This window comes from Fundulus heteroclitus, chromosome 21 (genome assembly GCF_011125445.2).
Source record: "Fundulus heteroclitus isolate FHET01 chromosome 21, MU-UCD_Fhet_4.1, whole genome shotgun sequence".
Taxonomy (NCBI): Eukaryota; Metazoa; Chordata; class Actinopteri; order Cyprinodontiformes; family Fundulidae; genus Fundulus; species Fundulus heteroclitus.
The window spans coordinates 33,633,356-33,650,295 of NC_046381.1; the positions used below are offsets into that span (position 1 = coordinate 33,633,356).

Sequence of the window (16,940 nt, forward strand, 5' to 3'; positions counted from 1 at the left end):
TGGCGGGGGAGGAAGCCGGTCAGACCCGGCAGGCCCAAACGTATTGTGAGTCCCCCGTGAGACGGAGCTTTGGGATAAATCAATATGCATCTGATTATTATGTATTACTATCTGAACAAATTGGCTTGTTGCTACAAGTACCAAACACAAAAAGTTTTTGAAACCTAGTATTAATGCCACTGCCAAAACCTTTGTCCATGTCAGAACAGAAAATAAAATTATCTCAGAAATCTTTAAAGGCTCGGCTATAGTGCATTTCTATGTTATTGCTTCCCTACAAATGTTATTCAAGCCCATTCATCAGCATAAAAATTGCATAGTGCTGTTCTCACAGGGTGCAGCAGTGCAGGCCTAAGCAATTATCAAAGAATCAAAGGAATAATAGCCATCCGAACACTTGGATAGTCTTTGAACTCTCGTATGTAGGCTTTGTGCTTCCCTTTGGCCCAGATGGTCATCTGAATAAACCCAAATAAAGTGTATATTGCCACTGCAAGATAAAATATACAATGAAAAACCACTGCTGCCAAATAATCTGGTATGTTATTGTAAATGCTGATTTTGACGGATTTCTAGGGATGCACCGAGTGTTGTATGCAATCTTAGATCTCTGGTTTTTGTAAAACTATAAGCTGCTGACATGTGTTTTTATCCATTTACATTTTTAAATAGTTTGCCATGAAAAGTCATTACTAGTCTTGGTGCATTCACTAATCGGAAAAGACCCTATTTTTGAGTTTTAGGTTGGCTGTTTGTGGCTCAGGGCCAATTAAGCTGAAAATCTGCCAATTCTTGTCACCAACCAATTTCCTGGTGCATCTCTAGTAATTCCATCAAATGGATGCATGCATCACATACCTGGAAGACATTGGGTCATGACTGTGAAGCTTACCCAAGCACCAACCTACAGATGTGAAATGGCAATATACAGACAGATGGAGATGGTAGTTAAACAACAAATCTTAACAACCGTTTCAAAAGCATTGATGTCACCTCATATGTGTAATTTGTCCTGTTACAAAAAAAAAATGCTTTAAATTTTACCTCATATGTATAATTTGGACAGGATACAAAGAAAAACAGCCATGTGAAGGGATTCTTGGTTGGCATAGGAAACCTTCTTAGTCTGAACCCTGATGCTTCCACACAAAAGAAAAAAGCAAAGTAGAAAGTAAAGGAATTTAGTGTGCCTAACTGATTTTTTTAATTAAGTAAAAAAAACTCAAGATCAAGAACTAACCATCTACTCTGTGATTACTCAGACTCATATGAATGGAGAGGTTTCCCATTTCACACATCTAAAGCAGAAATTCAAAGATCAGAAGTCTGAGTTTATCTTTGTCCATTGAGAATGTCAGTTTACATACCGCAAATGTGAATAGTGCATACTTGACTTGAAGTTCTCCATATGCTGTAAGAGAAATATGGCAGCTTTCAGTGCTACATGAAATATAAAAACACCAATAAATAAATATGCAATTATTATTATTATTATTATTATTATTATTATTATTATTATTATTATTATTATTATTATTATTATTATTATTATTATTGCTGTTGTTGTTAAACCTTGTTTTTCTGCCTTTGTGGGGTCCATGAGTGGTTGTGTACTTGACATGTGGGGTCCAATGGCTGTGTGAGGACTTAAAGGTTAAAAATCAATCCCAATGGCATTATTAAAGTTACAGAAAGAGTATCCCTTTTGGACATTTGTTGAGAAATTACCTGAAACTGCCTCCTGCATGTCTTCAAGCTGCAGTCGATCAGCCATTTGATAGATACTAAGGATTAAATAAGGAGCACGTTGCAGCCACCTAGTGGTCAGAGAGTGAATGTCATCCACTTATGATTTTTCCCTATTAAGATGTGTTTGAATCGAGAAGAGAGTCTCTGCAGTACCTAAGAGGGAGTTTCATGCATGTGGGAGGAGTTTGTTTTAGACATGATTGCTCCAATGATCCCTACTTGTTTCAATCACACTAATACTGTAACACTAACATGGATTGTACATAAACTAATGCCTCTTATTAGACTTACACAAACATCTACTGTTTGTGCCAAATTCAAATGAACAATTGCTATTTACTTCAGCTATCCTTGACAGCAAAAAAATAAAAGAATATTTTTTTATACACTTGCAATAAGAAGGGGTTTAAACATAAGTTAATGTTAACTTATTTTTGTAGTGATGGTCAAGTATGTTGGATTTATACTTCCTTTGAACAATGTTCAGTGGGATTATAATAGGGAGTTTATAAATCTTGCATTGCACCATATTGTGAGTAAATGCACAAATTAACCCCAAATACACTGGATCAAAATAGGAGTTTGGCCAATGAAGACAGTACTGGGGAACCCTGTTGGCTGATGTTCCCGTCTAAAGTGTCCTATTACCTAAGATATCACAGTGGTTACATTTTCTACCATTCATCTCAAAATCAAGCCATAACTCCTCCCATATAGTCATAACATTAGATCACTAACAGTACAATGAAAATGTTTAAATTACATTGTAAATCCAGCAAATGTTGGTGTTTAAAAAGAGTTGAGTTTGTTACTAGTATATGCAAATTAGCAAGAAGCATAACGATCAGGATATTATGGTACCAATTTTGCTACCAATTAACAAGCCAGTCTCACTGAAAAGCGTCTAATCACCAAATTGGTCCACAGGGGGAAATGTAGTATTGTCACAATTTGGCTCCTCAATAGAACCGTGCGCACATAGCAACCACCATGGCAACGGTAGAAAAAGAAACCATCTCAAGACTTTCAGAGAATGCACTCAAATCTTCGGCGAAACTAATAAACGAAAAATTGTTTTCATGTCCCTGAATAAAGATTACAATTTTTTTAGGCATACTCCTCACTCGAAATGTCATCAAAATGCATATAAAGGCAGATGGTTAGTTTACTTGTCGAGTTTTCCAGGGGAAACTTGGTAGTCACATGACCTGGTTGCAGGCCAACGTAAATGAATAGGCCAAAAATAAAACACAGGACTGAAAGATATTGAGGAGCCAAACTGTGACAACATGGTTGGACTTACATGGAGGCGTATAAAGAGGGTGGTTGATGTAGTAGGCTAACCATGCGGAAAACCCCCAGTAGTAGGCACAGTTCTACAGAGATAAAGCAACAACATTGGAAGACGACATTGTCAATTGCCAAAAAAAAAAAAAAAAACTGCTTCAAACGTACACAGTGCTTCAAGGGAAGTATGCTACTGCTTTTTAATATTGTGCAGCAATATTCATGAAGGGATGAGGGACAGTTTTATAGAGGGTGTGGAGTTTTTCAAAGAAGAAATAAGTGGTCAAGTTCATCTTTTTTCATGTGTTAGTTAAAAAAACTCACTTTGACTATTGCCCTGAGTGGCATGGTCCCATGGGAGAACCGATGCACAAAGATGGTCTCCATCAGCCTCTTCATGTAGTGGAACGTATGGCAGACACAGGCCAGTCTGGGAGACAAAATGAAATAAGGTCAGGGGTCTAAATTAGCTGGAAACTGGATCTGAACATTTGGAATATTTTATACAGAGGTGCTGTGAAGTTATTTCCCCTTACCTTTAGCAGTCAGGTGATACATGAGTTTACAGTAAAAAGAAAAGATTCTCAGAGTAATTGAAGGAAGTTCACTGTTTGCTTTTTATACTGAGTTCAGACAGTGCAAGTGTTTTGCAGTAACTACGTGCAATAATGTGCTGTGTTTATTATTATTATTATTATTATTATTATTATTATTATTATTGTGTTACATTATTATGTTATAAAGGTCACTCATTCCTGCTGCTACCTGATCATAGCTTTATAAGTGTAACTATTAGAGTAACGACTGCAACCATGCACCATAGCTGCAACAATAACTGTAATAACTTATGTGCAATAAGCTATTTAAACAAGGTGCTATAATCCGTGCATTAAGCCTGTGCAATAATCCTGTATAAACTGTATAAACTGTGCAATAAGCCTGTGCAATAGTCCTGTATAAACTGTATAATAACATATGTGCAATAACATATTTATACATAGGAGTGTACAGAATTGTATATTGTATATAGCTGTATAACTGTATCTAACTGATTCTACTTACCTACTTTGACACCTTCTTCTGACTTTTGACTATTGAGCCGATGGGACAAGTGAATTTCTCCACTGTGAGATCAATAAAGCTTATCTTATCTTATAGAGTTCAGTGATTCAAAACCGCTGAAACTGAAGACCCAAAAAGACTTCTGTTAAGTTCGATGCTGCTTTTTTAGCCAAACAACGTCTGTGGTACGATGATGATTAGCTTGATGGGTCCTGCCAACTGTATCAAGCTGTTTAATCTGATAAACTATGACTCCTTACTCTCATCGGATAATTATCAGACAGCTACAAGAATGATTTTAACTTGGTAAGATAATTAAATAGTAAAGGTTTTAAATAAATTAAAGTATTACATTTTATCCATCCATCCACTGTTTATATGTACTAACACTGCAAAAAGGGAACTAAAAATAAGTAAAATCTTCTTCAAATCAGTGTTTTTCCCCTTGATTTGAGCAGGCAAGTTTAAATAATCTGCCAATGGATTGATTTTTTGTATTTATAATTAGATAAAATGCACTTGAAATAAGATGATGGAAATGAGTTCTTCCTATTTTGTTATTTTAGGGTAGACAATACTCATTCCATCGGCAGATAATCTTATTTACCTGCTTCAATCAAGGACAAATACACACATTTCAAGAAAATTTAACTTACCTGTTGTTCCCTTTTTGCAGTGTATCTGTGCATGGTCGCGGGTTGCTGGTGCCTATCTCCAGTATTAAATAACTTAACGTACTACTCATTTGACCGCTCTACGGCAATCATGGACAGCAAACAGACCTGATGTGTTGAGCTTGCAAACCTGGCTGGTGTTGCTGTTTCCTGAACGACATGAAAGATGCCACACACATTTTCCCATTCCATGTTCTGAATGAAGACACATGCTGCTGACACCAGTTCTTTTATGTGCAATAACACCAGACGTATCAGCCCACTCTTAGTCCACCAGGAGTGGAGTGAAGATCTCATTGGTGCAACAGCCTCCATGGTCCATTCCTGTGCTTTTTCAGCTCTTATTGGCTGATAATTGTTCAGACAGGCTGAAGGGTGATCCTTCAGGTTTATAGCTACAGCGGGCATTCTCCAAAAACCGTTTTGTATCTGTTACACAGATATTCTTAGATTGAGAAAGCCTCAAATAACTTGACATAGGTCTAATCTTAAAGTGTAGCCGTTCAATATCTTCTACTCTAATGTCGTATCACATGGATATACCATTTTAAATGGCTTAAATCAGCTAAAACATTAGAGTTATGACCTGATTTCAAAACTTATTCAGATTACTGCGTGCTGTGAAGACAAAAATGTAATTAGTAAGTGGATAATACGTGTCTGAAAAGAGATGTATCATACATGAACATGAAAGTCTTATTCAAGTGAAGGCAATTAAAGTGAAAACATGAGATATACTAAATACGGGGTGAATTAAAAGCCTTTCTGTGGGGGCTCTTTGATGAATTGACAAAGATGAAGTCCTTAACAGGACGCAAGCTGCGGATTGCTCAAGTGAGCGAATGAACACGAGGACAATCTAAACCATCCTGTTCGTCATAGCGGCACACGAGAAAGATTTGTTAAACAATCATATTCTGAGGATGGTGGACTGTAACAAGATGATGTGGTCACTCATCCCGATTCAATTAGACCGACAGACTTGTAGATAAATACACGCCATGTCGTGTTGTGATTAAGATTAAGGTGGCAAATCTGTCATGTGCTCAATGATATGCTCAGGACGAGGCAGTTAACAAAATAAAAGCCTGTCATTGGCTTGTAGCCCCTCATAACTTGTACTTTGGTTGACATTTTGTTTTCTACTTACGTGACAACAGAATGGGGGCTGGAGGTGAAGGCCTGTGTGTGAGAGTAAATATATGGCACTCGAAAAAAGAAGAGGAGGTACGTGAGCAGGGCCCCCATGTATTCGGCAAAAAACACCTAAAAGAAACAAAATAGGCTTCTATTACCTATATGTAACTCTGGTGTTAAGATATAAGTGCAGTAAAACAACGCGTTAGTAAAATCTAAGGATAGTCTCCTCACCGTAGTCCAACCTAGCTGTGGCCCGAGATCTTCGAAGTACATAGTGGCGGTGGTTCCCACTGGTAGATTCTGTAAGACCTCTTCATCTCGGAGGGATTTTCCCTCTAACAAAAAATGTTCACATTTACTCAAATTCAGTCGCGGCACATTTCTGATACTTTTAGAGTAGAACAGACTAGCAATATACTCTATTCTTCCACATTGGAGAGATTTGGGTGTACCAGCAGCAAAGTCAAAGGCAAATGGAAATTTGTGGATACATACAAGGATAAAAAAATAGAAATGAGTATGATGACTTAAGAAAACGCACGGTCTAGCAGCAGCTGGGAGGAAGGATCTTCAATAACGCTCCTTGGAGCATCTAGGATGCAGCGGTCTGTCACTAAGAGCTCTCCAGCTCTGCAACAGCTCCATTCATGGGATGGGACACATTATCCATCAGTTATGGGATTTTTTTTTAGTTCTTGGGGGCATCCTAGGACAGAACTGGCCTCATGAGCTTATCTAATCACTTTCTGTAATTTGTATCAAAACTGCTGCTCCAACAAACTACAGCATAGAAGATGGCTGAAGACTCTGACTCTTCCTGTAAAGAGCATCAGTGTGGTGACTCCAGTCCAGTTTACAGTCCAGGTGAAAACCTAATACAATTTGATGAATATTTCTGGGAGAGTTCTTTTCAGACGCTCCCAAAACCTGGCTGATCCGACCATGACCAAACAGCATCAATAAAGACGTGAGCGCACTCAAAAACTTTAATAGGATGTCTCCTTAAGCTTGGTGTTTGGGACATTTCCTTATGGGCATTAGTGTAGCAGTCTGAACACAATCAGTCCTGTGGCACAATGAAGAACCCACCTCTGAACTGAAATTGCTTCCCCTAAGCACCAGGCTTATTAGCTCAACGTCTCTGGCTTTAAAAAGAATGTCAGTGTTCCTCACTTTCACAAAGCACTGTTTGCAATAAACGTGCATGGAGGAGCTGCACACGTTTATTGCGCTCTGGTTTTTAGCCCCGTAGCCATGCTTAATGCTGTCAAAACACATGTTAAAACCAGGTGAGAACAGAGGCAAAGCAGATTATAGATGGCATGTCCTACTAATTGGATGGCATTTTTAGAATTTCCTCTGGGATAATTGTCCCTAATAGCTGTTGAGGAAGTTTAATCTGTGCAGTTTTTCCCAGCAAGGTAGATGTGAAAGCCCTGAGCAGACTGATCTGAGGGGAACCATGTAGCAGATTAACCTACAAAGACAACGCTGTCAACCAAAACTGACAGCAAAAATAAAAGAAGCAACCTCAGATCTGGTGGGAGCATCGGTTGATGGGACAATCATTAGTTGTACACAAATCTGGCTTTAATGGAAGAGTGGTAAGAAAAAAGAACATTCACAAGAGCCAGCCAATAGCAAGTCCTGTTTGCCATTGGTCACAAGCCATGTAGTGGACACAGCAAACACAGAATATAAAGCTCTGGTTATGTAGGACCTAGAACAATGTAGTAGCAGTTATGTACATAGTCACATTTTACAGGAGGCATGTCCAAAGTGCGGCCTTGGAGCCACTTCTGGCCCAGGTACTGATTTTGCATTTATGCATTTCAAGAAAGAATTTGGCCACCTGCAGGTGACTTGGGCAGATAGAGACTTTTTGATTTTAATCAGGGCAAAATTATGACGGAAAAATTTAAATCTTACTACTGAAAATGTTAGGTACAACACAAAGCACATGTATTTTAATAACCATGCCTGTTTACATTCTCTTTAATTTCATAGTAAATGTGATCACATCCAATGACTTTTACTCAAATGTAGACTCTGGTGCATTACAATCTACTATGATTTTATTTGTTAAAATTGGCAAAATACAGCAAGGGTTTTTAAAGAAACACTGACCCAAATCCTGTTCTTATATTGCTAAAACCAAAATACATTTTTTTTTGTATGGCAAATTAGCAAAATCCTTTTAAGAAAGATTTGGATTGACACTGATAACATTTTCCTACAAAAAACTCTGACTAATTTGTTTGTTCAAGATTTTGAAGAACCGCCCAGGACTGGCGACCTGTGGAAGGTGTACCATGCCTCCTGTTCATAGACTCTCCACTAAATCTGGAGATGGACCTAAATCGGAGACTTGGAAATTGCTTCTTGCATAGTTTCAGTGTCTAGATGTGCACAGCTGGTAAGCACAAATCATTAAACCGACGTGTCATTTTCCTTCAACTTTACAAACCTGCACAACTACAGATAAATATTTTTTATGTTGTAAATTTGCTCTTTGCTGCTGGTATGCCTACATTTCCCCATAATTGGGCAATATATGATGTTTCTATCCTGTTCTATTTCATTCTATAAAATACCATGAAGTTTGCAAAGAGACAAAATGTGATCAGGTTAAAGGAATAGGAGTGCTCTTGTTAGGCACTGTAATAATTTACAGACATCCCCATCTTTTGACAGCCAAGGGTACTTGGTTTTGGGGGATTCTGATGAAATATTTAAGTTTACAATCTAAATCCATTTCCCCAGTTCATATCTATATTAAACTCGACAGGGCAAGTGATCCAAATGTAGCAAAACAGTAGCACAAATTAGATCATCATCACTTCACTCTTATGCTGCTGCTGAAATACATGTATTAAACACATTTAATAACAAAAATAGCTACTCACTTGGATCCAGTCTTAGTGCCTGTCTTGCTGGGTACCACTGAGGATCTGAGCAAACACACACATATAGAATACATATACATTTACATAGATGGGCAGCTAGATGATGCTCTCATTGCATAAGGGGTTTTTGCTCGAGGCCCTATAATAATTGACCACGATGGAATATCGTTAAGCTACACTGCTCTAATAGAGGCCTCAGGCTCGGCGAACATTTAGCAACATTTCCTACTGGAGACGAGTTTATGGCAGAAACCACTGGACGCTTCGAAGAAATTGTTTTCAGGATGCTTGAAACCTCAATGTATTAATATTCATCTTTTTTCAAAAAAAAAAAAAAACATGGGACGAAGTTAGTGTTTACAGTAAATGAGCTGAAAGAAAGAACTATAAAATCTTTATATTATCATAGAATGTAAAAGTACAGAATTATTGCCACATTAGAACGATGTGAGGAGCACAGCGCATTAAAACAAATTTAGTTGTACAGTATGAGAAGTATATGAATTAACTCCAAACACTCACATGATTTGTAAAAGAGGCTCTTAATGTCTCCTATTGTCGAGTGAGGATCCACCTGACCAGAACACAAACAGAGAGAGAATCCCTTTGGATTGAAACCCATACATCTTGCAATCACTGCAGCGGTGATGCGGTGCATCAGTTCAGTCCAGCATGGTGTAACGCCAAATCTGTCGGCATACCTTATCTAAAAAACAAAGCTGTTCCTTTGTCTTGGCATCAAGGACCTCCACCTGGAAAATAATATACAAACCCTATTTAAGATCCCTGAACCAATTAATACAGATTATTCTGTGTTTCTACTTATACAGTATGTAGATCATTTAAAACATTAGGGCATTAATCTTGGCTCAACTCTAAATTTTAATTCCCATCTCAGAAAGCTAAGAAATGGATTGAATGTATTGGTAATACTATTGAAGCTTGTAGTAACCATTTAAATACGATGATTATCCCCCATTTTCTGTTATGTATCATAAACTGCTCTCAGGAATGTCAAAGTCCTCCGACTTCTTGCTTCATTTCATACAAGTGCTCCAAAGATTCATGATAGAAGACACAGTCAGTTCCCCCATTGTCATATTCTTAGTATATCTATTATTCTTAACTTTAAATATCTTAAATATATTTGAATGTCTGCTTACTTTATTGAAATAATTCCTAATGGTGCTCCACTTCCTTTGTAAAAGCATGTTACTCGCCGCACTGAAGAAGCAATAAGAGCAAACAGATGTGTTTTAAGGGGAGAATGCAGCATCGTAAGGTAAAGCATCAGACAGAAGATGAAGCTTTTCTTTCATAGCTGTAGACCAGTTTACTTCTCTAGCTGTAAGACTAGCTGACCTAGTCTTATGTGTTGATTATTGGTCCTTCTCAGGCTTTGGATGGTATTGCAACAAACTTCACATGTTTAAAGTGGTGTATTACTGGATATGTGTTTAGAGAAGTGGGGGTTATCTTCTGAAACCTGTCTGTATTGTTTATTTATTTATTTCATAATTTTTGTGCTGTGAAGTATCATGCTGCAATCTACGTTTATTACATAGTTAAAGTGATTCATTTGTGTATCCCTGAAGGTATTTTACAGCTACAACTACCTGCCCAGGAAAAAGGTGGAAAGTGGCAAATCTGCCATAACCTGGTATGACTAAAAATATATTATTCTATCATCTATTCATATTCTGGTATACAGATACATTTTGCATCTTAGAAAAGTAATCATTTAATATCATTTTTACTACTGCAAATTCTACTCACCTTTTTAAAAATCAATAAAATATTCAGTAAATGGTTTCTGATTGATAATAAAGTGAAGATATTGAAAAATACTGCAAATAGTGTTAGTTTTTATGTTGTTTTTGTTTTGTTTAGAGATCAGGATAAACTAGGATCACGTATATGAGGATAACAGACCCTCTCTTATGTAGAAGAACATGCTGGGCAGAGACATACAGCAAACTTAGAGTTGACCTGGTTCTCCAAATTAATTATTTAGAGCAGGAAGTACAAAGGCAGTGTCTGAACCACTTGGTAGGAGGATGTCTTATTGTTTTCCAGTTGCACTGTACCAAAGTCTATACTACTGACACAAGCAGCTAACCCCCTTCCTGGCAGGTGTCAAGGTGGTGAGTCTGCAGCGAGTGCGAAATCCTAAAGCTGGAGGGATTATCTGAGGAAACACATGAGATAGTAAAGTTGTGTGGACTACTGCCATCCATTTGCTACAACAGTATTTGGTTTCCATGGAGACCTTGGATGCAAGTAGGTGGACAGACATTGCTGAGAAAGGAGTTACACAGATTTCGTAGACAAGAGATGACTGGTGCTACTCCCCAAAAAATGTAATTAGACAATACTTCAAATCAAAAACTTCGGACAACAGAAGCACAATATCCATCCATTTAATATATACAGTTAGTTCTCCAGCTATGGATCACCACCTATCTAGAGATTATATGCCTGAACTGCCTTAGTTTAGCTGGAGAGGTTGCAGCTTTACTCCAAGCTTCTCCTGATGAGCTCAGCTGACACAAAGAGGACAATTATTTCTGTTGTTTGCTTTGGGGTAGCCTGACTGCAGCTGATGGTCAGATGTGGAGGGACATGTAAATTAAGGGCTCCCCCCTCTGGTGAAGAATTGGTCTTCTGGTTACCACCACAACAAGCTCCAAAGACTTTCAGGCCACAACTCGTAGAAGTTGCATCTTTAGTAGAGGTCCTGTAGACCATGTCCTGGATCAATGTGTGCTTCTGTGCTTTTTTGTCTCTCTTGTTGTGTCTCTGCTTTGTCTTCTCTAACCCCCAGTCGGTCAATCATTCGTCGATCGTTCATACTGAGCCTGGTTCTGCTGGAGGTTTTTCCTTCCCGTTTTTGGGGAGTTTTCCTCTCCACTGTCGCTTCATGGTTGCTCAGTATGAGGGATTGCTGCAAAGCCATGGACAATGCAGACGACTGTCCCTGTGACTCTACGCTCCTTCATGAGGAGTGAATGTTTCTTGTCAAGACTTGATGCAATCAACTGGGTTTCCTTAGATAGGACATTTTTTGACCAATCTGCATAATCTGACCCAATCTGTATAATCTGATTGAATTTGACTTTGGAAAGTGCTTTGAGATGACATGTTTCATGAATTGGTGTTATATAAATAAAATTTAATACATTTTTTTATTTATTTAATGTCCCTTAAACATGGTCCCCTGCGAGATGTTCCGAGTTCATGCTAACTCCTTTGGGTTGCAATGTCTGTCCAATAGCCTTCAACACCACCAGATCCACTCACCTCTGTGTGGGAAACTATTTTACACCTTTCTTCTTAGTCTCCATGAAATAACACTGCAGTATTTAGCCCAAATCTACTTGGTGTTTCTTATGAACATGCCATACTTGGAAAAGAAATCCAACAAACAAAGATAACTATCATCACCCACATGGGCATTAAAGTTCCCCAGGAGCATTACACAATCGCCAGTACACTACCCAGCGACTCCAAAAAAGGCTGGGAATCTGAACTGCTGTTTGGCACATAAACATAGACAACAGTCAGAGTCTTTTCTCCTCCTGCAACAAAGCGCTCTGCAGAGGGGTTGTCAGCATTGTCCCACACAGGCTGACACCTCTCTCCATGGGCATCTCTAGAGTAGAAGCAAGCCCAGCTGTGTGTAGAGATCTAACTATATCTACTTGGTATCTGTTAAACAAAAGAACATTAAATATCCCCAGAGTGAGATACTCTGATTTTTCCTGCCACTTGATTCCTATGGCACCTGACTTATTAGTTGGCAGCAAGAAGCTACAAATTTTTATTGCTGTTGGCTTTCAACAGACAGAGCAACAATGACAACAACTGCCATATTAAATAAGAACATTTCCTAGAATAATCTCCTAAATCAAGAAAAGTAATCCAGCCAAAGTTCACTCAGCTATTGAGGTCTTGCTTCATCAACAATATTGATTTGTTTTTTGATTGACCAATTTGCCATGTGAGACCCTACCAGGGGCTATGCCAAAGCCCCTAATTATGTATCCCCCAAAATCATAGGAATGCTCAACGCCCTCTGCCAAATTAAAGCAGCACTAAATAACATTTTTACCTTAGTATATCCTCTTTTAAGTCACTGTGATGGTAATCTAAGTGTTTATGAGATGATTTTGGGGTCTGCCATCTCCCCCTACTCTCACTGGCCGGAAAATCCCACTTGCAACTTGTTATGCTACGACCAGGAGGCACTGGCAGTCTAGTGGCTCTGTTCTTGTTCTCGTGGTAAGATGAACAGCTTTACAGCAGCCCAGTGTAAGCTCTTTGTCATCAACAGCATGTTATGCCATGATAGTGATCTCAGATTGAATCCTGAACAGTGGATGATTCAACAAAGAAAGTCCACTCCTTCTGCAAAAGATAAGGGGGGGCCAGGAGAAGCCTTCCTCTCCCTCTCTCTCGCTCGTCCCTTCTTCTCGGCAGGAGGTCAGCTGTGACCACCTCCTTACAGATAAAAGACACAGCACACCTCTGCCCGCTCTTCTCTTCGTCTCTTCTCCTGACTCCAAGCTGCTGAGACACACTGAGGACCAGCACTCAAGGAGAGGGGGGAGCCATGTGACTGAAGGCCTCCCGGAACCATCGATGGGGCCTGGAAGAGGCCGCGAGCTAAGTCAGAATGAGCGTTTCTGAAACTCAGTTCCTCCCTGGCATAGGGAGAAACTGCCAGCCGATTGAAAGATAAGTCTCTCACTTCTGCTTAAACTAGGGTGACCATATTTTCATTTGGGAAAACCAGGACACCTCGGAGCGGGGGGGGGGGGTGGGGGGGGGGGGGGGGGGGGGGCCGTAAGGCAAACGCGGCCGGGCGGGGGGTGGGGGGGTTTGGGGGGGTGGGGAGAGAGACAAGCGCGGCCGACAAGCGCGAGGGAGGACTCTATCTTCTGATTAATAACAAGGCTGCCCACACTGACGCGGCTCAGGGATTACGTCACACACAGCGTGACGTACCAATGAAGGTACTTTAAAAAACAGGACATTTCCTCACTTTATAAAAAAAACCCGGGACGCCCGGGACAGGACGTGAAATACGGACATGTCCCGGGAAATACGGACGTTTGGTCACCCTAGCTTAAACAGATGCCGAAGTGAAGGAATCCGTCTATGCCAGCTTTGTTCTGCTTTCTCAGCGCACCACAGACGGAGCTGGTTCCAGGCAACGCAGAGCTGAAAAGCCGGCACAGAAGCAACGTCCCCATGCCGAGGAGAGATCTGCTTAAATTGTGACTGCAACCGGGGTCAGAGTCTGCCTGGAGGACCAGGCCTCCAACCCAGACCACGCCGTTAGCCACATGCTGCTGCAAGGCTAACCCTAGCCTGCCAAGAGCTAGCGCTAGCCAACAACTTCCCTCCTTCAACGTTCTTCCCGTGAATGGCCAAAACTGGACCAAACTGACACCAAACAAAGGACAGAGGTTTGGGCAGCGGTCTGAGGGTGAAGTTAAAAAGGTTTATTTAAGAAATGTTTGTAAACCGTGGGGTTTAGAACAAAGGGCTAACCGGTAGGTCGCGCTAGCTAACAGGATATGAGCCTTGCTAACATCCGGTTTCGGACCCCTAAAAAGGAGTCCGTTTTAAAGCGTAAAGCGTAACTGTTCCCCAGCAAACACGTCCAGGTGGGGCCCATGTGGGCCTCACTTGGGCTAGATGGGCTTCAGCTGGGCATGGGCTCAGGGTGGGCTGTGTTGCTAGGACCCATACAGTGTATGCCCGGCTTGGTGCAGTCTGATCTTATCAACTATGATACTTGGTAGTAAAATGTAAGACAAGCAGTTTTCTTTCAGTTTATTCTCAAATAAAATTGAGTCAATTTTTTATCTTATATGAAACTGCATACATGCATTCTCAGAGTGTCAGAGCCACCCCTACACGCACCTGGATCCTGGCTGAGAAGGAAGGTGCGATCATATCTGCCAACTGTGATTGCAAGGCTGGCCTCGCTTCAACCTGCACCCATGTCGGTGCTCTACTCTTCAAGCTAGATGCTGCGTCATGGATAAGAGAGAGGAAAACAGTGACGTCTGAGAAGGCTCACTGGACGCTCCCCCCTGCCATGCGTGACTTGTTATCTCTTAGCGCTGAGGTGTCTGCTGTAGACTTCCAATCGTCTAGGAGAAAGCGCTTGAAGTTGGATGAAGTAATAGACAACTCCCCTTCTCCACTCATGACGTCCACTCCCAAACCTGCACTACCCGCTAATCCAAAGCGAACTGTTCTGTCACCAAATCGACAGGAGGCTTTCTGGAAAGCACTCAGTGTGCATGAGCCAAGAGCCAGTGCCCTCGCCATCCAGCCGAATTATCAAGAACCATTCATGCCTCGCTTCACTCTACCTGAATTCCCATTGCCCCTTCTGCAGCTACGCGAGGAACGTTTCTTGGGAATGCAGCGCCAAGAACTTACAGAGTATTGCAGTGAACTTGAAATAGCAGTTACTGCTAAGAAGGCCACTGCAGTGGAGGAAGCTACCCAGGACCAGGCAAACTCGAAGCTGTGGTACACATTTCGTGGTGGTCGCCTCACAGCGTCAAAAGATGAAGGCCATATGCAGAACTTGTGTGGATAAACCAGCACCGAGCCTCATCAAGGCTGTATGTTACCCGGAGCAGTGCAAGTTTAAAAGTGCAGCCACTGCCCATGGAATCAAATATGAAAAACAGGCTCTAGAAGACTACGTCAAAATCATATCTGCTAGTCATCAAGATGTTCAGTGCTACAAGTCTGGACTTAGACTTAACCCTGTCTATCCTGAACTAGGTGCGTCACCGGACAGTATGGTAAAGTGTGGCTGCTGTGGAACTGGTGTGGTTGAGGTCAAGCGTCCTTTTACCATACCATCTCCACAGCAGCATGACTGTTTTCAAACAGACTCATCAGGATCACTTGTGATGAAGAAAGACCATGAGTACTACTATCAAGTACAATCTCAGATTTATGTATGTGGAGTAGACTATGCAAACTTTGTTGCATGGGTACACGGTACCATGGTTATAGTACGCATATTTCCAGACAAAAATTTCTGGTCTGATGTTTATCCAACAGCCCAAAATTTTTTCCGAAAAGTGGCTTTACCGGAAGTTTGTGGTGCGTGTTTTTCTAGAAGAGAAAATAAATGTTTTTCTCCTACTAATTAAAACAGATATGAAATGTATTTTTCTTAGCATTTTGAGTATACATTTTTGTGTTTAGTAAATCATATTTGTGAGTATTACAGGGTTTGTAGCGGTCTTTGAATGTGCAAGGAATGCATGTATATGCATTTTTAATCGAGTGTGAAATTTTAATAATAGATTCACATGTCTCTGGGCTGCTAAGTTTTAAGTTCTTATAATAAGTTGCATCTTGTGTTTATATTTAATGGAATATCCCTGTAATAGTCCATGAAAGGTCAGAAAAATCCTGTCAATATATCTTTTGTTGTGTTTTGTGTATATCAATAGAATGTGTGTGTGTTCGTATGTGCAATGTTTAATAAAATTACATACAACACATTAATGCATATCTGTTTTATGATCAGTTAAGTTAAAAAGGACATATGTACTGTATAATAATGTAGGAATATTACCATTTTATCTTATTGCCAAAAGTTGGTTTCACTGTTTCACAAATTATTGGTAACTGATTCAAGATTAAATAAAGATTGAAAAGTGATTTTTAAAAATGTTTCTTTAATCAATATATATCTATATCTATATCTCTATCTATCTCTCTATATATAGATCAATACATATAGAACAGTTAAACAGCATCCATCTAATATATATATATATATATATATATATATATATATATATATATATATATATATATATATATATATATATATATATATATCCCACAGTCATGTGCTTGGTAATGACTTGTTGCCTGTTGGCACCAAGCCACCACTAGGCACATGGCTTAGCATGCTTACACCAAAAATGTTAAATAGTAAATTGGCTAACATGTTATTATAAGTGTAAACACAAACAGAACATTAAGTTATAACAAATTTATTAAATCACAAAGCTGTCATTTCATACATAGCACAATACAGTAAAACCTGTGTATAACGACCACCTTGGTC

At 39.7% G+C, this 16,940-nt stretch overlaps 1 protein-coding gene across 2 annotated transcripts in view; it reads right to left on the bottom strand.

The window, feature by feature from the left end:
- Positions 1–16,940, bottom strand: part of LOC110367257 (very-long-chain enoyl-CoA reductase-like) — a 29,621-nt gene continuing 12,681 nt past the window's right edge. The window contains exons 2-14 of one of the 2 annotated variants that reach the window (XM_036125568.1): positions 9,982–10,042; positions 9,520–9,570; positions 9,341–9,392; positions 8,819–8,863; positions 6,144–6,247; positions 5,923–6,038; positions 3,361–3,466; positions 3,053–3,125; positions 1,368–1,411; positions 1,241–1,298; positions 1,045–1,133; positions 859–904; positions 1–490 (exon numbers count right to left, since the gene is read on the bottom strand). In XM_036125568.1, coding sequence (XP_035981461.1) covers positions 363–490; positions 859–904; positions 1,045–1,133; positions 1,241–1,298; positions 1,368–1,411; positions 3,053–3,125; positions 3,361–3,466; positions 5,923–6,038; positions 6,144–6,247; positions 8,819–8,863; positions 9,341–9,392; positions 9,520–9,570; positions 9,982–10,029 — 960 coding nt within the window. In that variant the 5' untranslated portion in view covers positions 10,030–10,042 and the 3' untranslated portion in view covers positions 1–362. Of the gene's footprint in view, positions 491–858; positions 905–1,044; positions 1,140–1,240; positions 1,299–1,367; positions 1,412–3,052; positions 3,126–3,360; positions 3,467–5,922; positions 6,039–6,143; positions 6,248–8,818; positions 8,864–9,340; positions 9,393–9,519; positions 9,571–9,981; positions 10,043–16,940 lie in introns of both variants that reach the window. The other variant, XM_036125569.1, reaches the window with a different exon arrangement.